This window comes from Hypanus sabinus, chromosome 31 (assembly GCF_030144855.1).
Source record: "Hypanus sabinus isolate sHypSab1 chromosome 31, sHypSab1.hap1, whole genome shotgun sequence".
NCBI classification, from domain to species: domain Eukaryota; kingdom Metazoa; phylum Chordata; class Chondrichthyes; order Myliobatiformes; family Dasyatidae; genus Hypanus; species Hypanus sabinus.
This window is the reverse complement of record NC_082736.1, coordinates 25,902,709-25,928,493: the sequence shown is the minus strand read 5'-3', so window position 1 is coordinate 25,928,493 and position 25,785 is coordinate 25,902,709. Positions and strand designations below refer to the sequence as shown.

The window sequence follows — 25,785 nt, the reverse complement described above, 5'->3', positions numbered from 1 at the left end:
CTCTGTTCTAAAGGGGCATTTTGTTTATTCTGAGGCTATGCCCTGAGCGCCTAGGCTCCCCCACTTTTGGAAACATCCTCTCCACATCCAGTCTAACTAGTCCTTTTCTAGTTCGATGAGTTTCAGTGAGATTTCCTCTCATTCTTCTAAACTCCAGTGAGTACAGGCCCAAAGCTATCAGACAGTCTTCATACGTTTACTCCTAAACCCTCTTTGGTTCTGCCCCTGCCCCTGGAGTCCTCGGAGCTGACAGCCCACTGCCCCCGCGTGCCTCAGCTTTGTACTTTGCGGGGCAGAAGAATGAGGGGGTTGTTTCATTGAGACCAATTAAATATTGAAAGGCCTTCGATAGAGTAGACGCGGAGCAGGTATTTCCAGTAGCGGGAGAGTCTAGGACCAGAGGGCACGGGCGAATGTCCATTTGGAACGGGGATGAGGAGGAATTTCTTTAGCGGGGGGGGGGGGGGGGGATGTGAATTTGTGGAATTCCTTGCCCCATGTGGCTGCGGAGTCCAAGTCACGGGGCCTGTTTGAAACGGAGGTTGATAGGGCAGGGAAGTCCTGTAGCAGCAGCCCCACGAGCTGGCAAGGACAGGCAATGCACTGAGATTACACCGAGGAAACAGAGTGAAGACAGTAGCCAACGATAAGCAATGCTCACTGTGTCCACTTGATCAGCAGGGGCATTGTTGTCGTCACCATCATCAGGAGCCGTATCCAGTTTGAGCTTTGACTGCCATGTTCCGAGTCAAGTGGATCAATTCATTGGTATTCATTTCCAGTTCTCTGGCTGCTGTCTCCAACATCATTTGTCTTTGCCTTTCTCTTGCTTTCTTCCCTTCAGTCTTTCCCATAATCACCGTGCATCCTAACTCCTCTTTCCTAATCACGTGCCCAATGACGTTGCCTTTTCACGATCTCATACACTATTTCTCTTTTTGTGCCCGCTCTGTTCATGACATCCTCGTTAGATGCTCGTTTCGTCCATGATATTCTTTGCATCCTCCTCAAAAGCCTCATCTCTGCTGCTTCAATTCGGTTCCTCACGTTGCTCGGTATTGTCCAACATTCTGATCATCATAACTGGATAAACGTAACATTTCAGTGTTCTGAGGCGGGTTGTCATGCCCGGTTTAGTGTTGGTCAGTATACCCTTCATTCTCATAAAGGTGTCTTTTGCCATCCCTATTCTACTTTGATGCCCATGTCGCACCTGCCACCTGATGTCACCCAGCTTCCTAAGTAGCAAGAGTTCCGTACTTGTTTTATGTCTTCCCCGTTTATTCTCAGCCTGCAGACAGGATTCTCCTTTTTAGATATCACTGTACATTCTGTCTTTTTGCAATTGATAGACCCATTTTTTGCTCTTTCTTCAACAACTGTATCGATTAAGTTTTGCAGTTCTTCCTCCGTACTTGCAGTTAACACAGTGTCACCTGCGTATCTGAAACTATTGATGCTTTCACCGCCAACTCTGATTTCCAAGATGTCTCTTACTTTTTGTAATATAGTTTCCCTGCACTCATTAAACAAATCAGGGAAGAAAACACACCCTTGTCTAATGCCTCTCCTGATTTCATAAAGTGACTCGCTCTCCATCTATTCTTACAGCGGCAGTTTGTTCCCAGTACAGATTTCTGATTAGGTGGTGGTCTTTCGAATCTAGGTCTAGAATTTCCTGTAATATTTCAAATAACTTTCTGTGGATCACTTTATCGAATGCTTTTGTGTAGTCGATAAAACAAACTAGTCTTATTGCACTTGAATAGCTCGTTCTGATAGTATCCTTAACATCGATATCATGTTTCTTGTACCTTTGTTTTTCACAAAACCACATTGTTCTTTACCTATTTCAGCTTGTATTTTACTTTTAGCTCTTGTCATTGTCGTACCTCGGAGAAAATTCACTATTGAATCCAGTAATGGAACTAGACCAGGTAGCCACCGTGTTAGACACCTCTTAAGGTGGCCCCTGGTGTAAGTCTGGGTCTTCTGCAGCTGTAGCCCGTCCACTTGTTGTGTGTCCAGAGATGCTCTTCTGCACACCGCTGTTGTAACGTGTAGTTATTTGAGTCACTGTCAGCTTGAACCAGTCCAGCCGTTCTCGAATCAAACCAGATCAAGTTTAATCATCATTCAAACCATACACAGATATAGCTGATCGAGACGGTGTTCCTCCCCCATCCGAGTTTCCCTCTGCCTCCTCCAGCTGCCTATCACCTCTCTCATGGTTCCGCCTCCTACCACATAGTGCTTTCCCCTTACATTCCTTCTTCACCTTCCCTGCCGTCCTTTCCCTGCTTCCCCTCCCCCACCCCTTGATCTTTCCTCTGATTGGTTTTTCACCTGGCACCTTCCACCCTCCCCCCCCACCTTCTTTGTAGGGCCCCTGCCCCCTCCCCTGACAAAGGGTCTCGGCCCGAAAAGTTGACCGCTCGTTTCCACGGATGCTGCCCGACCTCCAGCGTGTTGTGCGTTTCACGCATTGAGTTGGCTCATCGTGATTGGTTGATTAGATATTTGCGTTAACGTGCTGATGTACCTAATCAAGCGGCCACTGAGTGTGCATTTTAATTGTAAATCCAAGCGAGCGAAAAATGGACCAGGGCAGGGGTTCCCAACCTTTTCTAAGGCATGGACCAGTCAAGTGGTCCATGAATCCCTGTGTCAACGTGACAGTAACGAAGTAAATGAGACAGAAACAATTACGAGTCAAGTTTATTGTCATTTAACTATATACATATACACCGTCATACAAAACGACGTTTCTCCGAATCGGAGTGTAAAGCACAGTAGTACACGTAACGCAGAATAACTTGGGAAAGTTAGAATTAAATCTCCAAATGAAAAGTGAAAGGCATAAGTTAAGTATTGTAGGGTACGGAACAGATTAGCCAGTGACATTTCAAATATAATGCGTCAGGGAGTTCAGAAGCCTGACGGCCTGAGGGAAGAAACTGTTTCCCACCCTGACCGTTCTTGTCTTCATGCATCGGAGTCTCCTGCCCGATGGTAGAAAGTCAGAGAGGATGCCGGATGGACGGGTGGGATCCTGGATAATACTAAGGGCCCTGCGTACACAGTGCTCCTGATAAACATCCCCGATGTACAGTAGGGAGACCCCTGTGATCCTCTCGGCCGTTCTCACAGTCCTTTGTAGGGACTTCTGGTCCGATGCTCGGCTCCTCCCGGACCAGATGGAGATGCAACTTGTCAGGACGTTCTCAACGGTGCTCCTGTGCGGTTCAGTTAAGATGGGGGTGGGGGGGAGCCTCGCTTCCCTCAGTCTCTTCAGGAAGTGGAGGCGCTGCTGTGCTGCCTTGTTCAGGGAGGGACCAGGTGAGGTCGTCCGTGTTGTGAACTCCCAGGAACTTGGTGCACTTAACGCTCGGGGGCGGGGGGGGGGGGGAATGGTTCGTCTGCACTCACCCGAAGTCCAGAAAGAGTCCGAATTCGAGATGGTACCACTGGGAAAGGGCTGCGAGAGGCCTCTGGAGTCTGACAGCAGGGGGGAAGAAGGTGTCCTTCAGTCTGGCATCCTATCTCCTCCCAGAAGGTAGAGAAGGAGGAATGGCCAGTTTGTCCTTCCCAAGGCGGAGAGTCTCAGAATCGCCTCGATCATTGGCTCGTCCGACCGCTGGTCCCTGCAGGGGGTTGTGAGGACTACTGAGATCATTGGGGTCTCTCCTCCGCCCGTTCGAGATATTTATCAGGCGCGCTGCGTAGGCAGGGTCCTCAGCGTTACCAGTGATCCCTCGTGGCCTTCCAGCCATCTTTCTAACCCCCTGCCATCAGGCAGGAGGCACAGGACCTGTCAGGATGGGAAGCAGCTTCTCCCCTGGGCCGCAAGACGACTGAGCTGAACTGACTGAACTCCCTGCCGCCATCGTGAAGCGCCCGTAGCTTAAACTGTTTTCTTTTCGACTTGGATCCTAAGTGCACCGTATTAATTTGTGTAATTTACGTGTTCTGTGTGTGAGGTGTTGTGCACCTTGGAACGGAGGAATGTCTCGTTGGTGGTGTACACAGGTACGGTTGAGTGATGTTAACTCTGAGTAAGAGATCAGTGGTTTGCAGCTGGGGTGGACCATGGAGTGGTACGGCACAGAAACGGGCCCTTCAGCCCGCTGTCTGGTACTGAACTCGCTAAGTTTGTCGTTAAATGCCCGACCAAACTAATCCCTTCCGCCTAGACATCCTGCGCATTCGTGTGCCTGAGCACCTCTCATATCTGCCTCCTTCGTTGCCCCGTGAAGTGCATTCCAAGACCCCGCCGTTCGTATAAATCCCCTTTTAACCTGCCTCCTCGTGCCGGGGAGAAAAGACGCTGGCTAACTTTTCTTTGTACAGTCGGCCCTCCTTATCCGCGGGTTCCACATGCGCGGATTCAGCCAACTGCGGATCGGGAAAACCCGGAAGTTCTCTCTCCAGCACTCGTTGTTTGAGCATGTAGAGACTTTTTTCTTGTCATTATTCCCTAAACAATACAGTATAACAACTATTTACATTGTATTAGGTACTATAAGTAATGTAGAGATGATTTAAAAGTACAGGCAGCCCCCAGGTTATGAAGGAGTTCTGTTCCTGAGTCCGTCTTTAAGTCGGATTTGAATTCGGAACAGGTACATCCGGTATTATTTAGCGTCAGTTAGACAAAGGTTTGTCTTAGTATATAGTATATATTTTACCTTTCTAAGCATATAAAACACTTAAGAAACGTATGTATTTCAATAATTTACTGCGTTGCTCAGTGATAATTGTAGCTTTCATCAGGGAGGGGCCTTTCACATGCTCCATTAAAATTGTTCCGATCGTTGACCAACAGTAGCCTAACACTTTTCCAGTGACCGATGGCATCTCACCTCTTTCTGATCGCTTTATTACTTGCACTTTATTTTCAATCGCGATTGTGATTACTTTCAGAGCTGCGTCGCCAGGTCCTAATGTCCACCGCACAGAGCATGTTAAATAAAGTCCGGGGTTCCGCTGGGTCCTAAAGTCCACCACACTGAGACAGGTTAAATAAAGTCCGGGGTTCCGCTGGGTCCTAAAGTCCACCGCACTGAGACAGGTTAAATAAAGTCCGGGGTTCCGCTGGGTCCTAAAGTCCACCGCACTGAGACAGGTTAAATAAGGTCTGGGGTTCCGCCAGGTCCTGATGTCCACCGCACTGAGACAGGTTAAATAAAGTCCAGGGTTCCGCTGGGTCCTAATGTCCACCGCACAGAGCATGTTAAATAAAGTCCGGGGTTCCGCTGGGTCCTAAAGTCCACTGCACAGAGCATGTTAAATAAAGTCCGGAGTTCCGCTGAGTCCTAAAGTCCACCGTATTGAGACAGGTTAAATAAAGTCCGGGGTTCCGCTGGGTCCTAAAGCCCACCACACTGGGACAGGTTAAATCAGGGGTCGGCAACGTTTACCACTGAAAGAGCCAATATGGACTTATTTCCCACAGAAAAGAAAACAGTGGGAGCCACAAAACCCGTTTGACATTTAAAATGAAATAACACTGCATGCAATGGTTTTTTTTTGCCTTTATGCTATGTATAAACAAACTATAATGTGTTGCATTTATGAAATTGATGAACTCCTGCAGAGAAAACGAAATTACATTTCTGCATGCAACAAAAACATTTTGAACTCCGAAAAAAAGACGTTGGGTTGAAGGTTACTCCATAGTTAGCCTACCTTGGATCGAAGAATTAAAAGAAAGCGCGCACTGGCGGGTGTCAGGCATTGGCAGTGGTGATGTATATTAATAGCGATAAAAAACACGTTGTAGCGGTGTAGCGCTACATGCAGCGCTAAAATAAAGACACTGCAGTCAAAGGTAACTTTATTCGAACTAAGCAGCCTTGATTTAAAGCCTCCCTCAACCCGTCCCCGTGGGCGCGGATGCTCCAAAAGACCCATACTCACAAACCCCCGTAGGCTATCTCCCTTAGCCGGAACGGTGGCTAATTGTAATTTCAAAAACTAACAAACTACGGGGAGCCGCAGGTTGCCGACCCCTGGGTTAAATAAAGTCCGGGGTTCCGCTGGGTCCTAAAGTCCATTGCACTGAGCATGTTAAATAAAGTCCGGGGTTCCGTTGGGTCCTAAAGACCACTGCACTGAGCATGTTAAATAAAGTCCGGGGTTCCGCTGGGTCCTAATGTCCACCGCACTGAGACAGGTTAAATAAGGGACTTGAGCATCCGCGTATTTTGGTATCCGCGGGGGGGGGGGGGGGGGGGGGTCCCGGAACAATCCCTCGTGGATAAGGAGGGCCGACTGTATGTGCTTCATAATCTTTTAAACCTCTTCTCACAACCTTGCTTAATGGTATTGGTCCACGACGTAAAAAGGTTTAGGAGTCCCCCCCACCGGGCCCTCCCTCAGTCTCCGCTGCTCCGAGTTGTTGCACCCTCTCCCCCGGCACTCGCCCCCTGATCCCAGTAGCATCCTGGTGAGCCTCTCCTGTGCCCTCTCTGAAGCTGTGACAGCTTCCCTGCGAGGGGTCGGACAGCAAGGAGCACAGCGACGTGCCCAGAATGCCGGGGGAGCCCGGCAGGTCAGGCAGCATCCCTGGACAGGAATAAAGAGTGGACGTTTCGGGCAGAGGCTGGCAGGTGATGGGTGGAAACAGTAAAGGGCTGAAGAAGGAGGAATCTGATAGGAGAGGAGGGTGGGCAATGGGAGAAAGGGAAAGAGGAGGGGCACCAGAGAGAAGAGGTGGGCAGGTGAGGAGGAGAAGGGAGCCAGAATGGGGAATGGTTAAAGGGCATTTATTCTGGCCGACTCTTTGTTCCCCTCCATCAGCAAGCAGTGATGATCTGTGGAGGGGGATAAAGAGTCAGAAGCTTTTGGCCAAGGCCCTTCATCGGGACTCTGATTGAGTCTGTCAGTGCTGTCGCTCCACACTTCCAGCGTCCACGGAGCCTCCTTGTGTCCCTCGATTGCACTGACCCTGTTTGTCCACTCTGTTCCTGTCGTAGGCCAGGATAAAGAAGATCATGCAGACGGACGAAGAGATCGGGAAGGTGGCCGCCGCTGTCCCGGTGATAATCTGTATCCTTCGGAAGCCGTCCCTGACGAGCCCCATGGGGTGGGGAGAAAGGGCTGCTTGAGCCATGGTTCTGAGAATTCCTCTCCGATCTCCTGGATCTAATTGTCCCAGTGACACCCGATGGGCCGAATGGTGTAATTCTGATCCAATGTCTTGCGGTCATCCAAAGACTCCTGCAGAAAAGGCCAGTCAGCCCATCTGCCCTGTTCTACCCTTCTCTCTAGCCAGTCTCTGCCATCAAACCCCATCCCTTAATACTTTTTGCAGTGGAGAGGATGTTTCCCAGCGTCAGGGAGTGTAGGACCAGAGGGCACAGCCTCAGAATGCAAAGCGATGGGGGGATTTCTTTACCCAGAGGCTGGTGAATCGGCAGAATTCATTGCCACAGGCGGCACAGATTCCAGCAAACAGGGCCGTATGGCCCACCTGACCCATTCTATCCTTTCACTCAGACTGTAGCCAGTCTGCGCCATAAAACCTTCATCCCTTAATACCTTTTGTGAGCAAGTGTCCCACATTGATGTGCTACCATTGTCACATTTGTTAAGTCGAGTTCTTTCATGTTTGTTTTATAGAACATAGAGTAGTACAGCACGGTACAGGCCCTTCGGCCCACAATGTTGTGCCAACCCTTAAACCCTGCCTCCCATATAACGCCCCCCCCCCCCCCGGCTTGTAATCCGGAAGCCTTCGCTGGTAATTTAGAGACAACCTAGGTGGCCTAGTAGCATCTAAAGTGATGATTCCGCTTCGTCTGGATTGGTAACGACCAATATTAAAACGAGGTTCTCTATTGGAAATCAAAACGGTTCAACACAGAACAGAACAGTCCCTTCAACTCCCGATGTTGTGCCAACCCTTCAACCTAATCCAGCTTCAATCTAACCCTTCCCCGCCCCCCCCCCCATACCCCTTCATTGTTATTTCATCCATGTGGCTATCAAATATATCTGCTCCAGAGGGCTGTTCCATGCACTCTGTGTTTAAAAATATATATATATATATATTACCTCTGACATTCCCCCCCCCCCCCTGCACTTCCCTCCAATCATCTTTAAATTAGGATTTTCGACCTGAGGAAAGAGTCTGTGGCTCTTATCATCTTATACACCTCTATCAAGTCGCCTGAAATCCAGGCAGCATTCTGGTAAGTCCTTTCGCCTTCTGAAGCTTCCACATCTTTCTGATAGTGAAGGGCTTCAAAACTGAGCACAGTACTCCCAAGGGTGGTCTGGCCAGGGTTTTTAACGGAGACGCAGCGTCACCCTTGCAGCTCTTGAACTGAACTCGCCCCCCCCCCCCACGCACTCGCAACCTCCCAGTCAACTTAGAAGGACGTCGACCACCGACCTCCCTCTGTTTTCCCCCCACACTGCCAAGAATCTTGCCGTTAGCTTTTTTTTTTACTCCGCCTTCGCATGTTTCCAGTTTGACTTCCGAACTGGGAGCAATCTACCCGCAAGGATCCAGGAACGTGAACTGGCTGTCCAACAGCTTGGCCAGCTCCCCCTCGTCTCTACCCATGAAGGCCGAGAGGGCCACAAACTTGACTGGGCATCATGACGCGAGCGAGCAGGTGGGGTGCAAGAGAATCTCTAGAACCGTGGTTTTCTGTGAATAATTCTGTAAACAGATGGACACGCATTTTTTAAGCCAACGCAGACAAATTTCTGGACCACAATGCACTGAGTTCACCACACAGCCATTCAGCAATGAGGCCTCTCCCTACTTCAAAACTAAGTCTACGTAATGATGACCAATCAATAAGACAATAGACAATAGGCACAGAAGTAGACCATTCGGCCCTTTGAGCCTGCACCGCCATTTTGAGATCGTGGCTGATCAATCACTATCAATACCCTTTTCCTGCCTTGTCCCCATATCCCTTGATTCCCCTATCCATAAGATACCTATCTAGCTCCTTCTTGAAAGCATCCAGAGAATTGGCCTCCACTACCTTCCGAGGCAGTGCATTCCAGAGAAGAAGTTTCTCCTTAACTCTGTCCTAAATGACCCACCCCTTACTCTCAAACCATGCCCTCTGGTACCGGACTCTCCCAGCATACGGAACATACTTCCTGCCTCTATCTTGTCCAATCCCTTAATAATCTTGTATGTTTCAATCAGATCCCCTCTCAATCTCCTTAATTCCAGCGTGTACAAGCCCAGTCTCTCTAACCTTTCTGCGTAAGACAGTCCAGACCTCGTGAATCTACACTGCACTTCCTCTACAGCCAGGATGTCCTTCCTTAACCCTGGAGACCAAAACTGTACACAATACTCCAGGTGTGGTCTCACCAGGGCTCTATACAAATGCAAGAGGATTTCCTTGCTCTTGTACTCAATTCCCTTTGTAATAAAGGCCAACATTCCATTAGCCTTCTTCACTGCCTGCTGCACTTGCTCATTCACCTTCAGTGACTGATGAACAAGGACTCCTAGATCTCTTTGTATTTCTCCCTTACCCAACTCTACACCATTCAGATAATAATCTGCCTTCCTGTTCTTACTCCCAAAGTGGATAACCTCACACTTATTCACATTAAGCGCCATCTGCCAAGTATCTGCCCACTCACCCAGCCTATCCAAGTCACCCTGAATTCTCGTAACATCCTCATCACATGTCACACTGCCACCCAGCTTAGTATCATCAGCAAACTTGCTGATGTTATTCTCAATGCCTTCATCCAAATCGTTAACGTAAATGGTAAACAGCTGGGGTCCCAATACCGAGCCCTATGGCACCCCACTAGTCACCACCTGCCATTCCGAGAAACACCCATTCACCGCTACCCTTTGCTTTCTATCTGCCAACCAGTTTTCTATCCATGTCAATGCCTTCCCCCCCGATGCCCTGAGCTTTGATTTTACCCACCAATCTTCTATGTGGGGCCTTCTGAAAATCGAGGTACACTACATCCACTGGATCTCCCCCGTCTAACTTCCTGCATACATCCTCGAAAAACTCCAACAGATTAGTCAAGCATGATTTACCCTTGGTAAATCTGTGCTGGCTCGGCCCAATCCTAACACTGCTATCTAGATATGCCACTATTTCATCCTTAATAATGGACTCTAGCACATTTCCCAGCAACGGTCAGGCTGACAGGTCGATAGTTCTCTGTTTTCTCCCTCCCTCCTTTTTTAAAAAGTGGGATAACATTAGCCATTCTCCAATTTCCAGGGTCACCTCCTTTAGTACCCTAGGATGCAGACCATCTGGACCTGGGGATTTGTCAGCCTTCAGTCCCATCAGTCTTCTCATCACCATTTCCTTCCGAATGTCAATCTGTTTCATTTCCTCTGTTACTCTATGTCCTTGGCCCATCCATACATCTGGGAGATTGCTTTTGTCTTCCTTAGTGAAAACAGATCTAAAGTACTCATTAAATTCTTCTGCCATTTCTCTGTTTCCCATAATAATTTCACCCAATTCATTCTTCAAGGGCCCAACATTGTTCTTAACTATCTTCTTTCTCTTCACATACCTAAAAAAGCTTTTGCTATCTTCCTTTATATTCCTGGCTAGCTTGCATTCGTACCTCATTTTTTTCTCCCCGTATTGTCTTTTTAGTTAAGTTCTGTTGTCCCTTAAAAGCTTCCCAATCATCTGTCCTCCCACTCACCTTAGCTCTATCACATTTCCTTTTTTTTTTACTGCTATGCAATCTCTGACTTCCTTTGTCAACCACTGTGGCCCCTCTCCCCCCTTTGAATCCTTCCTTCTCTGGGGGATGAACTGATTTTGTACCTTGTGCATTATTCCCAAGAATACCTGCCATTGCTGTTCCACTGTCTTTTCTGCTAGGCTATCCGTCCAGTCAACTTTGGCCAGCTCCTCCCTCATGGCTCCATAGTTTCCCCTGTTCAACTGCAACACTGACACCTCCGAGCTGCCCTTATCCTTCTCAAATTGCAGATAAAAGCTTATCATATTCTGATCACTACCTCCTAATGGCTCCTTTACTGCGAGATTGCTTATCAAATCCTGTTCATTACATAACACTAAATCCAGAATAGTCTTGTCCCTGGTTGGCTCTCGTACAAGCTGTTCCAAGAATGCATCCCTTAGGCACTCTACAAACTCCCTATCCTGTGGTCCAGCACCAAACTGATTCTCCCAGTTCACCTGCACGTTGAAATCCCCCATAACTACTGCGACATTAGCTTTGCCACATGCCAATAAGTGTCTGAAGTTCAAGCATTTGGGGGGGGGGACACCACCTGTGACCAGCGCACTGATGATGTCTCCTCATACGGCAATGAAACACTTGCGGATGGATTGCCAAGTTCGGGGAACAACTCAACTTGGACTCCATCGGCCAAATCTGATTCACCGCAAAAGTTCGGCACGGACGTGCTTCCACTGGCCCCTCTAACGTCCTGCGCGGGTGCACGAGACGTCGAGGCCGCGTTTGGGCCGTCGTGCTCAGTTTTGGTCACCCTGCTGTGGGGACGATGCCATTTGGTTGGAAATTGGGCAGGAGAGGCCTACGAGGACGTCGCCGGGCCTGAGAGAGATTTAGACAGCTTGGCACCTTTCTCCTGAGATGGAGTGTGGGAGAAAGAGGTGTATAAAATCAAAGATGGGGTCTCATACGGTTTCTTCCCCATGGCTTGGGGATTCAAGCATTGGGGGGGCACAGGTTTAGGAGGGGAGAGATTTACTCGCAACCTGAAGAACTTTTCACCCCCCCCCCCCCACCCCCAGAACACGCTGCCAGAAGAAGGCGCTGGGCAGGTCCTTTCGTTCTGTACCGTGTTGTGAGACGTGGGCAAGCATGCTCTTTCCATGACCGTGGTTGTTGTTGGCAAATTTTTCTACAGAAGTCGTTTGCCATTGACGGTCGTTGTCGGTACTCGTCAGAGATTGTCTGCCTCGCTTGTGACAGGCACCGGCTGCTCCCACGGTGACCCTGATCGGGGCGGGGGGGGGGGGCTAAGCAGGGGCTACACCTCGCCCAAGGGTGACCTGCAGGCCACCGGAGGGAAGGAGCGCCTCACACCTCCACGCCTTCAGCTGCTGAGCAGGTGCATGAACCCGACAGATACACTACTGTGCAAGTCTTGTGGACCTGTGTATAGCTAGGGTGCACAGTACTGTGGTAATTTTATGTATTGCACTGTCCTGCTGCCACAAATTTCATGACATTTGAGAGTGATAAGCCTGGTTCTCTGTCGAGGACTGAGAGTGGGAAGGGGGCAGGGAGAGAGGAATCGTGGTTGGGAAAAGGGGAGGGAGCGGAGAGACATTCTGTAACGGTCAATAAACCAATCGTTTGGAATCAAATGACCTCGCCTGGTGTCTCAGGGCTGGCTGTGGCTGCACCCGCACCACTCCTCTGCCACCTGTCCCACGCCCCTCCCGCGGCGCTCCACCCTCACCATTCCCAACACCCTTTGCCCCCGCCAGATTTACAAAGTGGCTCTCCGCTCCACGTTGATGAGTGCGATCCCGTGCGAAAGTTTGGGCACTTTAGCTACATAGATGTGCCGAAGACTTTGGCACAGTACTGCAGACGGATAGGCAAGTGTAGAGGCGTATGGGCCTGAAACAGGCAAATGGGGCAGCACTGACCAGCTGGGCTGAAGGGCCATTACCCTGATGTATAACTGTGATTGAGGTCCTTCAGGGGCGGAATGGAGCGATATGTGTGGTTCCTCGGTCTTTGTCATGGTGCTCGGGTAGTGAATAGAGCTGGCCTCCTCTCACTCTGGGGGGGCGTGGGAGACGCACACAAAGAATGCTTCCCAACAGACCACAGCTTTTCAGCTCCAGACGGGGGCACAGGACGGAGTGGCGGGCGGTGGGAGGCCGTTCGGGAGGTCGGTGATGCCAGAATATCCGGCGGTGCCGGGAGCTCCCTCGAGCAGGGAGCCAGAGCGTCGAGCGGATTTCCTTAACATGCCACTCAGCTCGGGCGCTGGAACTGTTCCTGGACTCCCTCCTGACGAAGGCCTGCCACGTGACCCAGTCACGCAACGCCAAGACCATGACCACGTCACACCTGTAAGTAGGCGGCCCACGCGTTTCCCGTTCGGCCTGGCTCCCCCCCAACCCCTCCCGCCCACTCGGCTTCTCATTGGACTCCTCTCGCACCTCTCCCTCGTTTTGAAAGGCCCATGTAGAGGATGATTCCTGTCGAGAGGGAGGCTGGGATTGGGGGCACAGCCACAGAATAGAGGGATGCCCCTTTGGAAAAGAGATGAGGAGCAATTTCTTTAGCCAGAGACTGGTGAGTCTAGGGAATTCATTGACACAGATGGCTGTGGAGGCCTAGTCATTGGATAAATTTAAAGCAGAGGTTGATAGGTTCTTGATTAATCGGGGAGAAGGTAGGAGAATACGGTTGAGAGGGATAATAAGTCAGCCATGATGGAATAGCAGAGCAGACTTGATGGGCTGAATGGCCTAATTCTCCGCCTTGTTACGTACCCCGTAACTGGGTCACTTACCAGCAAAGGTAGAGAGGTCCGTTGAAGTCTGATGGTACTATTTTTAACAGTATTTATTGATAAAGATACACTAAAATAATATCAATGCAAACATACAGATAATATACGTCGTCAATACTAAATCTAAAAGCGCACTTATAATAATAATCAATAAGAAATAGCTCTATCATTGTCTAGGGGATAATGTATTGTCCGATGGAAATATAAAAGTCACTGTTAGTTCGTTCAAGCTGCAGCGTTTTGGTTTGAGAGAAAGACGGGTTAAAACTTGCCCAGTCCTTTTATGATATCAATCCTTCGAGAGTCGTTGGGAGTTGGTTTCCCCGTTGTTAGCTAAAAGCTGTTCTTCCGTGGTAAAAGCCACCGGTTCCGTGGCAAATGGAACCGAACGCACGTGGCCTCCTCCCATCGGCTTCCGCTATTACGGGATAACTAGCATTTCTTCTGGTGCGTCTGAAGGGCTGTTCCCACAGACCCTCTTTTATCCTGACTCACAGGGTCTCAGATGTCAATCAGGTTGGGGTGACGCAATCCCTCCACCAACCAGCCCACTTTGCCTGAGGGCTTCCACGTAGAACAGTATTGTAATACACAAGTCCATCTCCAAGAGACAATGGCGGTTTCCAGTAGCTTTATATCGCCGGAGGGGTCAAGACATTCCAAACGTCTCCCTCTCATTTCCTGGGCCTCCTGAACTGACTCAACAGTGATCTTGTGATTCTCACAAAGGAGGGGGCTACCCCGCACCCTTCAGCCCCTCAGAGCCCTTCATAACAGCCTAAGTCTTGTGCCCTGAGCATGGAAGGAAGGGGAGAGGATAACGTGGTTGGGCAGTTGCTTCAGGGACAGAGGGTTCGAATTCCAACCCAGAAGGGGAGTTCGAGTTCAGTTAATTTGTAAGCACCCAAGTAGGAAGGAAATTGGCCATCTTTAGCCAATCAGACCCTCCTGTACACTCTGATTGACCTGGCACAGCAGCCAATGAATGACGGGCTGGCCAGTGACACCCGCCTCCCACCCAGACAAGATCTGCACCGACCAGTAGGAGTTGGGGTGGGGAGGTGAAGGTGGCGGCAGTATGGAGTCCAGCGATGGGGGGGGGGGGGGGTTGTCTCCGCGCTGACGTCTCGGCCCGATTTCTCCCGGCAGGAAGCAGTGCATCGAGCTGGAGCAGCAGTTCGACTTCCTCAAGGACCTAGTGGCTACCGTGCCCGACATGCAGGGCGAGAACGAGGACGTCCACATGGTAGGGGACAAGGTGCCCCGCAGGTGAGTCCCACCCGACTGGGGGCGCGGGCTTAAAAGGGCTTGCCCCCCCCCCCCCCCCTTGCAGAGTTGTTCCTTGGCTTAGGGTGAGCAGCAGCCTGGGAGGTTCCCTCCCACGTTCCATTTACCTCCACCCACCCCCCCATCCGTTTGTGAGTAGATGTCCCACTGTTCAGATATAAATTTCTGAATGAAGTGTGCATCAAGACCCAGGGTGAAATGTGTTGTTAGTGTTAACAACCAACGCGACCCAGTGTGCTGGGGGGTGGCCACACGTCACTGCGCCAACATAGCTTACCCATGATGCTCAGCCAGAGCAGCAACAGTGGCAAAAAGGCCCCTTTGCAAACCCCCCCCACCCCCAAACCCGGTACAGCCTCTCCCCTCGCCATACAGGACTTCTCATTCCTGCCATCAGAGAGGAGGTGCAGGAGCCCGAAGACACACGCTCCAGTTCCTAAGACAAGCTCCTTCCCCACCACCATCAGGCTTCTGAACGCCCGCCGAGCCAGGCCACGAACACAACCTCGCCCTCGTGCTGCCTGCGATCGGGGTGAGGCTTTCCCTTCCGGAACAGCCGAGGTGTCCACCTCCTCCGAAGGAAAGGGCCTCCCTCCCTCCACCCCCCGCCGCTGCTCTCTTCTGCCTCGCGCACGCCTGCCCTCCCCCCCTCCCTCCTCCTGCCACCCTACCCGGGATTGGGTTCCTCTTGCACCCCACCGGCCTCCGCGTCCAGCCCGTAATCCTCCGTGACTTCCGCCATCTCCAGCGGGATCCCACCCACCACGTCTTCCCACCCCTCCCGCTTCCCGGTTTCCACAGGGGTCGCTCCCCGCGCGACTCCCTTCTCCATTCGTCCCTCCCCACTGATCTCCCCCCCCCCCCCCCGGCACTTACCCTTGCAAGCGGAATAAGTGCCACACCTGCTCCGACAACACCTCCCTCACTACCATCCAGGGCCCCAAACAGTCCCTCCGGGTGAGGCGACACTTCACCTGTGAGCCTGTCGGGGGTTGTCGACTGTGACCTGTGCTCCCGGTGCGGCCTCCCGTATATCGGTGAGGCCCGATGTCGATTGGGGGACCGCTTCGCTCCGTCTGCCAGAAAAAAACGGATCTCCCAGTGCCCACCCATTTCAATTCTACTTCCCATTCCGATATGTCCATCCACGGCCTCCTCCGCTGCCGCGATGAGGCCACACTCAGGTTGGAGAAGCAGCGCCTTATATTCTGTCTGGGTAGCCTTCCAACCTGATGGCATGAACATCGGTTTCTCAAACTTCTGTTAATGGCCCCCCCCACCCCCTCTCTCACCTTATCTACTCACCAGCCCATCACCTCCCTTTGGTGCTCCTCCCCCTCCCTTTTCCTCCATGACCTCCTGACCGCTCCTATCAGACCCCCTTTTCCGGCCCTCATCGCTTTCACCAGTCGTTACTTCACCCTCCTGCTCCTCCCCCTCTCCCTATCGCCTGCCTCCTTGTACTTCTTCCTCCCTTCTCCCCACCTTCTGACTCTGATCTCCCCTCTTCCTCTCCAGTCCTGCAAGGGTCTCAGCCTGAAACTTCGACTGTTCCACAGATGCTGTCTGACCTGCTGTCCCTTCAGCGTTTTATGTATTTTACTATAACTCAGCGTTATTTTTGTGTATATTGCAGTGTCCTGCTTCTCAAAGCAACTAATTCCACAACATGTGCCAGTGATAGTAAACCGGACTCGGCTTCTCGTCCAGGAATCCAGCACTGGAGGGGCAGAAGCTGTTCTGAAAGCCTAGAGCGTCCAGTCATCAGGATTCTGTACCACCCCCCTGGATCCAGAGTAACACACGCACAAAATGCTCAGCCGAGATGGCGCCCTGGGTCGAGATCCTTCATCAGGCCCGAGACATTGACTGGTTTATTCCCCCTGCTTAGAGGCTGCTTGACCTGCTGAGCCCCCACCGGCATTTTGTGCGTGCGTTAGTGTCAGTTACTCTGGATCCCCAACATCTGCAGAATCTCTTCTGTTCCTGTAGTGATGAGAAGAAGGCGTGTCCCAGATGGTGAGGGTCCTGGGGGATGGATGTCCTCGATGGTGTGGGGGACGGGGTTTGAGCCCATGACGGAGCTGCCTGACTCAACAACCCTCGGCGGCCCCTTTCGAGCCCATGCACTGGAGCCCCCGTCCCAGGCAGTGATGTAGCCAGTCAGAATGCACCCCACGGTACATCTGTTTGAAAAGAAATACCTACAGCCTTTAGCCTTCTAGATTCAGATTTATCTTATCGCGTGTACATCGAAACGTACAGCCAAATGCATAATTTTCATTAATAAATAACCCACCTGCGAGTGTGGTAGGGGGTCACCAGTGCAGCACCCCACAACGTTTGGTTTCAAAGCACATTTAATCTCGGGGTACAGTTATGCACCCTGAAACTCGTCCTCTTCACAGACATCCGCGAGACGAAGAAAACGGGTGGGGGGGGGGGTTGGCGACACCTACCCCCTCTCTTCGCACAAGCAACAGTAATGCATCAACCCCCGCCCTCAGCTGCACCGGCGAAGCTACAATCCACCGCCACCCCCCCCCCCACCCCCCGGGCACCAGGCGACGAGCAGCAGGGGCCCCACTGAGTCCAGTCGAACTACAGTCCGCAGATGGGCCCGCTCACCCTGTCGAGGGAGGGAGAGGCCTTCGCTGTAACAACAAGAGCTCGCTGCCCCGATGTCACAGTCCTCCCCCGTTGGTTCTGCGAGCCCCGCCGGATTGGGGACCCTCCCTTTTCTCCTCACTGGCTGACCGGGTTTAAGGTTAACCTCCAGGTTGAGTCGGTGGTGAAGAAGGCGAATGCAATGCTGGCATTCATTTCTAGAGGAATGGTATAGGAGCAGGGTTGTGACGTTGAGGCTCTATAAGGCACTGGTAAGACCTCACTTGGAGTACTGTGTGCAGATTTGGGCTCCTTATTTAAGAAAGGATGTGCTGACATTGGAGAGGGTTCAGAGAAGATTCACTAGAATGATTCCGGGAATGAGAGGGTTAACATACGAGGAACGTTTGACCCCTCTTGGACTATACTCCTTGGAGTTTAGAAGAATGGGGGGGGGTCTCATAGAAATATTTTGAATGTTGAAAGACATGAACAGAGTGGATGTGGCAAAGTTGTTTCCCATGGCAGGGGAGTCTAGTGTGAGAGGGCATCACTTAAGTTTTGAAGGGTGCCCATTCAGAACAGAGAAGCAAAGAAAGATTTTGTAGCCAGAGGGTGGTGAATCGATGGAATTTGTTGCCACGGGTGGCAGTGGAGGCAAGTCATTGGGTGTATTTAAGGCAGAGATTGATAGGTATCTGAGTAGCCAGGGCATCAAAGGTTATGGTGAGAAGGCGGGGGAGTGGGACTAAAGGGGAGATTGGATCAGATGATGAAAATGGCGGAGCAGACTCGATGGGCCGAATGGCCGACATCTTCTCCTTTGTCTTATGGTCGGCGCTGGGCCCAGGCGGTGAGAGGCCCTGAGTCCACAGAACCGGGCGCTGAAGTGGGTGGGACTGGCCGATGTCCGCTGTGGGGTGGGGGGGGGGGGGAGCGTCGAAGTAAGCTGCAGAGAGTTGTGAAATTAGACAGCTCCATCACGGGAACCAGCCAAGACTTCTACATGGAGCGTGACCCCCCCCCCCCGTCACCCAGGACATGCCCCCTTCTCATTGCTACCATCAGGGAGGAGGGACAGTCTCAATGCTTCAGGAACAGCTTCTTCCCCTCTGCCATCGGATTTCTGAATGGACACTACCCCACTATATTTTAATTTCTCTTTTTTGCACTACTTATTTAGTTTAACTATGTAAAATAATCTGAATTACAGCAAGTATCATATATATTTACTGTAATTCAGTTTCTTTTTCTCTCTGACTGCTGCCGCAAAGTTAACAAGTTTTGCGACACGCGTGGGTGGTGTTAAACCTGACCGTGATTGTGATCGGAAGGAGTGCGGTGTGCAGTCGGCTCATCTCCCTGCCGTTTCAGGGGTCGGAAGCCCGGAATGGGTCGCAGGAACGCCAACGGAGGGTCCGGAGCGAAAGGGAAGGACAAGAAGCAGTCCAGCACAGAATCGGAACAGGAGGTGAGCAGTCGCTTCTCCCCCCCCCCTCCCTTCCCCCTCCACAGACGCGGCCTAACCTGCTCCCTCCCCTCCGGGGTTTTTGGTGCGTCGATCACGATTTCCAACCCGTACAGCCCCTCCTGTGGGAGCGTCCGCCCGTGGCGTCCCGCAGCCCAATCCCCTTCCAGTCTGATGTGGTCCGGTCCAACATGACCCGCGCCAGTCCTGTACGGTCGGCTCCAACACGGGACACTGAAGGCTTTGTCTGGTACAGCGTCAGGGCTCCTCCTGGCCAGTGGTACGGATGCATAAGGAGAAGCTCCTGGAGTAATAATGGAGGCAGGTCGAACGGACACTGTGTCCCCCTTCCCCCTCCCCTACTCCCACATAACTCCGATCCCCAGCATAACACAACTGCCTTGCCTCAGGTCAGCTGGGGAAGTAGGCCAAGGGGCGGCCAGCACAGACGAGTTGGACCGAAGGGCCTGGATCCAAGGTGGATAAGTCTGCCTCGGCTACGGTGACTTGCTGGCAGGCAGTGCGGAGGTGACGTCCCCTGTGGTACGATGCCGCCCCTCAGTGTGCGGCCTGCGACTCCGATGCGGGAGCGCCACGGGGAGAGACCAGGCCCGCTCTCAGCCCAGCCCCTCTGCTTGCTCCCTCCCAACAGGACGAGTCGGAGGACAGCGAGACGGACGAGGAGGAAGCCTCCCGCTCCAGCGTCGACAAAGCCGGGGACCAGATCCAGAGGTGAGTGGTTGCCCCGAGCTGCCCGCCCCTCCCCTCCCCACCTCACTTCCAGGCGAGCCCTGGGCTCCGTCCCAGGCCTATGCCACCTTGGCAGATTCCCCTCCCCGCCAACAGTTTCTACCCTGGGAGGGCGAGCAGCAGCCGCCAGTCTATTGAATTACGTGGGGAGGGGGCACAAGGTGCTGGGGATGGCGCAGTAACGTCAGCGATCTCAGGTTCAACTCCCCCCACCCACCCCCCCCCCCGTTCTCTCTGTGACCGCGAGGGTTTCCTCTCACAGTTCAGAGGGCAGGGTTAGTGAGTTGTGGGCGTGCTTCGTTGGCACCGGGAGCATGGCGGAACTCACGCGCTGCCCCCAACACTTCCTTGCGTTGGCCAACGGTGCAAATGGCGCATTCCACTTTACGGTCCGATGCAGGCCTGACAGATAAAACTGATTTATCTAATTCAGAGTCGCTCAAAACACCCAAGCACTCTTCCCTCCCACTTACACAAGGTCTCTTCCACTGCCCTCCCCCCCCACCTTCTCATCATTCTTCCCACTCCCGATGAAAGGTCTCGGCCCGAAACGTCGACCGTTAACTCTTTTCCACAGATGCCGCCTCATCCGCTGAGTTCCTCCAGCGTTTTGTGTGTGTTGCTTGGATTTCCAGCATCTGCAGATTTTCTCTTCTATGTGACATTACGAACTATCACAGTTTTCCCACTCTGCAGGAACACTTCTCTCCAAGAATGTAATCTCTTGTGGCCAAAACCACCTTACACCCTGTCAGGTTGTCCCTAATACCCTCAATAACACCACGATATCTTGAAGTGGGAAGGAGAACAATTAGAGGTCATGGTGCATATTGGGACCGATGACGTAGGTAGGAAAAGGGAGGAGGTCCTGAAAACAGACTACAGGGAGTTAGGGAGGAAGTTGAGAAGCAGGACCACAAAGGTAGTATACTGTCTGTACCATTTGACAGTGAGTATAGGAATAAACTGAGGTGGAGGATAAATGCATGGTTGCGGGATTGGAGCAGGGGGGCAGGGATTCAGATTTCTGGATCATTGGGACCTCTTTCGGGGCAGGTGTAACCTGTACAAAAAGGACGGGTTGCACTTGAATCCCGGGGGATCAATATCCTGACGGGGAGGTTTGCTACGGCTACTGGGGAGAGTTTAAACTAGAATTGTTGGGGGGAGGGTGAGAACCGAACTGAAGAGACTGGGGAAGAGGCGGTTGGCTCACAAACAGAGAAAGCTTGGAGAGTGCGAGAGGGTGGATAGGCAGGTGATAGAGAAGGGACCCGCTCACACCGATGCTTTGAGATGTGTCTGTTTTAATGTGAGGAGTATTATAAACGAAGTGGCTGAGTTTAGAGCGTGGATCAGTACTTGGAGCTACGATGTTGTGGACGTTACAGAGACTTGGATGGCTCAGGGGCAGGAATGGTTCCTTCAAGTGCCAAGCTTTAGATGTTTCAGAAAGGATAGGGATGGAGGCAAAAGAGGTGGGGGCATGGTACTGTTGATCAGAGATAGGGTTAAGGCTGCTGAAAAGGAGGAAATCATGGAGGGATTGTCTGCAGAGTCTCTGTGGGTGGAGATTAGAAACAGGAAGGAGTCAATATTTTTTATAGACCACCCAATAGTAACAGGGACATCAATGAGCAGATGGGGAGCCAGATTCTGGAAAGGTGTAATAATAACAGGGTTGTTGTGGTGGGAGATTTTAATTTGCCAAATATCGATTGGCATCTCCCTAGAGCGAGTGGTTTAGATGGAGTGGGGTTTGTTAGGTGTGTTCAGGAAGGTTTCTTGACACAATATATGGATAAGCCTACAAGAGGAGAGGCTGTATTTGATCTGATATTGGGAAATGAACCTGGTCAGGTGTCAGGTCTCTCAGTGGGTGAGCATTTTGGAGATAGTGATCACAATTCTGTCCCCTTTTCCATAAAATTGGAGAGGGATAGGAGCAGACAAGTTAGGAAAGTGTTTAACTGGAGTATGAGGCTATCAGGCAGGAACTTGGAAGCATAAATTGGGAACGGATGTTCTCAGGGAAATGTAAGGCATAAATGTAGCAAATGTTCAGGAGATATATACGTGGAGTTCTGCATAGGTACGTTCTAATGAGACAGGGAAAGGATGATATAGTACAGGAACTATGGGGTGTTGTAAATCTAGTCAAGGAGATAAAAGCTTACGAAAGGTTCAATAAACTAGGTAATGATAGAGATCTAGAAGATTGAAAGGCTAGCAGAAAGGAGCTTAAGAATGAAATTAAGAGAGACAGCAGGGGCCATGAGAAGGCCTTGGCGGACAGGATTAAGGAAAACCCTGAGGCATTCTACAAGTATGTGAAGAGCAAGAGGATAAGATGTGAGAGAATAGGACCAATCAAGTGTGACAGTGGGAAAGAGTGTGTATGGAACCAGATGAGATAGCAGAGGTACTTAATGAATACTTTGCTTCAGTATTCACTACAGAAAAGGATCTTGGTGATTGTAGGGATGACTTGCAGCAGACTGAAAAGCCTGAGCATGTAGATATTAAGGAAGAGGATGTGTTGGAGCTTTTGGAAAGCATCAAGTTGGATAAGTCACTGGGACCAGACGGGATGTACCACAGGCTACTGTGGGAGTCGAAGGATGAGATTGCTGTGCCTCTGGCAACAGTCTTTGCATCATCAATGGGGACGGGAGAGGTTCCGGAGGATTGGAGAGTTGAAGATGTTGTTCCCTTATTCAAGAAAGGGAGTAGAGATAGCCCAGGAAATTATAGACCACTGAGTCTTACTTCAGTGGTTGGTAAGTTGATGGAGAAGATCCTGAGAGGCAGGATTTATGAACATTTGGAGATGTACAATATGATTAGGAATAGTCAGCATGGTTTTGTCAAAGGCAGGTTGTGCTTTACAAGCCCGATTGAATTTTTTGAAGATGTGACTAAACACATTGATGAAGGAACAGTAGATGTAGTGTATATGGATTTCAGCAAGACACTTGATAAGGTACCCCATGCAAGGCTTACTGAGAAAGTAAGGAGGCGTGGGATCCAAGGGGACATTGCTTTGTGGTTCAAAATGGGCTTGCCCACAGAAGGCAAAGAGATGTTTGTAGACAGGTTATATTTTGCGTTGAAGTCGGTGACCATTGATAGGATGCAAAACTGGGCTGAGAAGTGGCAGATGGAGATCAACCCAGACAAGTGTGAAGTGGTTCATTTTGGTAGGTCAAATAAGATGGCAGGATATTGTATTAATGGTAAGACTCTTGGCAGTGTGGAGGATCAGAGGGATCTTGGGGTCCGAGTCCATAGGACACTCAAAGCTGCTGCGCAGGTTGACTCTGTGGTTAAGAAGGGACGCGGTGTATTGGCCTTCATCAACCGTGGGATTGAGTTTAAGAGCCGAGAGGTAATGTTGCAGCTATATCGGACCCTGGTCAGACCCCACTTGGAGTACTGTGCTCAGTTCTGGTCGCCTCACTACAGGAAGGATGTGGAAGCCATAGAAAGGGTGCAGAGGAGATTTACAAGGATGTTGCCTGGATTGGGGAGCATGCCTTATGAGAATACGTTGAGTGAACTCGGCCTTTTCTCCTTGGAGTGATGGAGGATGAGAGGTGACCTGATAGAGGTGTATAAGATGATGAGAGGCATTGATCGTGTGGATAGTCAGAGGCTTTTTCCCAGGGCTGAAATGGCTAGCACTGGAAAGGCACAGTTTTAAGGTGTCTGGGGTACAGAGGTGGTGTAGGGGGTAAGTTTTTTACACAGAGAGTGGTGAGTGTGTGGAATGGGCTGCCGGCGACGGTGGTGGAGGCGGATACGATAGGGTCTTTTAAGAGACTCCTGGATAGGTACGTGGAGCTCAGAAAAATAGAGGGCTATGGGTAACCCCAGGTAATTTCTGAGGTAAGGACGTTTAGCACAGCATTGTGGGCCGAAGGGCCCGTATTGTGCTGTAGGTTTTCTATGTTTCTGTGAGCTTTCGCTTTTCTCCCCCACCGATGTCCTAACCGTTTTACTTCGGTTCAGTTGTACTTTCTCCTGTTGTTTTAAATCAAACGCCCTACCTTTGCTAAGGCAGTTTGCTGATATTACTTCAGAATTCTCCTTCAGAGCAGCCTAAGAGCGTAGAAGAGTACTGCACAGCAGGCCATTCGGCCCACAATGTTTTGCCAAACCAGCTAGAAACACCCAAACACTAATCCTTCTCACCTACAGCGTGTCCACGTCCCTCCATCTTCCTCACATCCATGTGCTGATCCAAACGTCTCTTAAAAGCCCCTAATGTATTTGCCTCTACCCCCATACCAGGCATCCGCCACTCTCTGAGTAAAAAAACTTACCCCTCACATCCCCCCCTCACCTTCAATGCTGCCCTCTGGTATTAGTCATTTCAACCCTGGGAAACAGATACTCCCTGTCCACTCTATCTCTGCCTCTCATCATCTTGTAAACCTCCGTCAGATCTCCCCTCAGCCTCCGACAGTCCGGAGAAAACAACACAAGTTTGTCCGGCCGCTCACGATAGCCCACGCCCTCTACACCAGGCAGCGTCCTGATGAACCTCTTCTGTCCCCTCCCCAAAGCCCCAACATCCTTCCTATGGTGAGCTGACCAGAACGGGACACAATTCTCCCGCTGTGGCCTGACCAGAGTTTTATAAAGTTGCAACGTAACCTGGGTGAAAGAAAAGCACGGAGTCCTACGTGAGAGGGAGGGGTTAGGTTGAGCTTGGAGTAGTTTTAAGGAATCAGTACAACGTGGCAGCCAGCCGGTGGTGGTGTGGCATCGGCACCAGACTTCGAAGTGAGTGGTCCCCGGGTTCGAACCCAGCCGGCTCCTCTCACACGCTCTCCATCCGTGCTGGGTCGAGCGTCGAGCCAGCGACTCCGCCTCGTTTAAAAAAAACGCTTTTTTTGTGACAAAGGTTTCGCCACAAGGTGCAGAAAGGAATAACAGTAGCAACGGTGTGGGCTGAAGGGCCTGCTCTGCACTGTGTTCTAATCTCATCTATCGAGCTCGCTGCTGTTGTAAAGCTTCTTGGGATTGATTGTTTGGGTGGGATTCTGACCTTGAAAGTAAACACTCTGATCCAACGGGTCTGTACGGCCTTTTGCCAGGAGGGCGCAGTTTAGTCAACTCAAGTTTATTGTCATTTTGTATACATGTATACTGTCAAACGAAACAACGTTTCTCCGGACCAGGGTGTAAAGCACAGTAGTACACATAACACACAAAAAACTAAGGAAAGTAAGGATAAAATCTACAAATGAATAAACAGACAAACAAGTGCATAAATTAAATATGTCAGGTACAGAACAGATTAGCCGGTGACACTTCGAATGCGATGCGGCAGGGAGTTCAGAAGCCTGACGGCCTGAGGGAAGAAACTGTTTCCCATCCTGACCATTGTCTTTATGCATCGGAGTCTCCTGCCCGATGGTAGAAAGTCAGAGAGGATGCCGGATGGACGGGTGGGATCCTGGATAATACTAAGGGCCCCGCGTACGCAGCGCTCCTGATAAATGTCCCCAATGGACGGTAGGGAGACCCCTATGATTCTCTCGGCCGTTCTCACCATCCTTTGTAGGGACTTCTGGTCCGATGCTCGGCTGCTCCCGGACCAGATGGAGAAGCAACTTGTCATGGTGCTCTGGTAAAATGCGTGTGCCGCTCGGCCACGTGGTTAAGGCATTGGACTGGCGATCTGAAGGTCGTGAGTTCGAGCCCCAGCTGAGGCAACGTGTTGTGTCCTTGAGCAAAGCACTTAACCACACACTGCTCCGGTCCACCCAGCTGAAAGTGGGTACCGGCAAAATGCTGGGGGTTAACCTCGCGATAGACTGGCGTCCTATCCAGGGGGAGGTCTTGTACTCCCAGTCGCTTCGCGCCACGGAAACCGGCATCAGCACCGGCCTGATGAGCCTATAAGGCTCGGGACAGACTTTAACTTAAGTGGTAAAATGCAGTTTAGAGGTGGTTGGGCGCAAACCTCGTGTGCCTCGATCTCCTCTGGAAGCGGAGGCGCTGCTGTGCCTTCTTTCTCAGGGAGGAGATATTCATCGGTGATGTGAACTCCCGGTAGCTTGGGGCACTGAACTCTCTCTATAGAGCTTCGGTATTTGCGACAGAAACCCGTCCAGTCGGAGCGGAAACGCTGGTGGCTGCTCGGCTACTGCGTCACTCA

The 25,785-nt window shown here is 51.1% G+C and overlaps 1 protein-coding gene across 1 annotated transcript in view; it reads left to right on the top strand.

Annotated features, from left to right (window-relative positions):
• LOC132383991 (dr1-associated corepressor-like) overlaps positions 1-25,785 on the top strand; it is a 36,561-nt gene that overhangs the window by 8,214 nt on the left and 2,562 nt on the right. Inside the window, exons 2-6 of the mRNA XM_059955239.1 lie at positions 6,978-7,050; positions 12,965-13,058; positions 14,654-14,773; positions 18,773-18,869; positions 19,519-19,598. Coding sequence (XP_059811222.1) covers positions 6,978-7,050; positions 12,965-13,058; positions 14,654-14,773; positions 18,773-18,869; positions 19,519-19,598 — 464 coding nt within the window. The remainder of the gene's footprint in view (positions 1-6,977; positions 7,051-12,964; positions 13,059-14,653; positions 14,774-18,772; positions 18,870-19,518; positions 19,599-25,785) is intronic.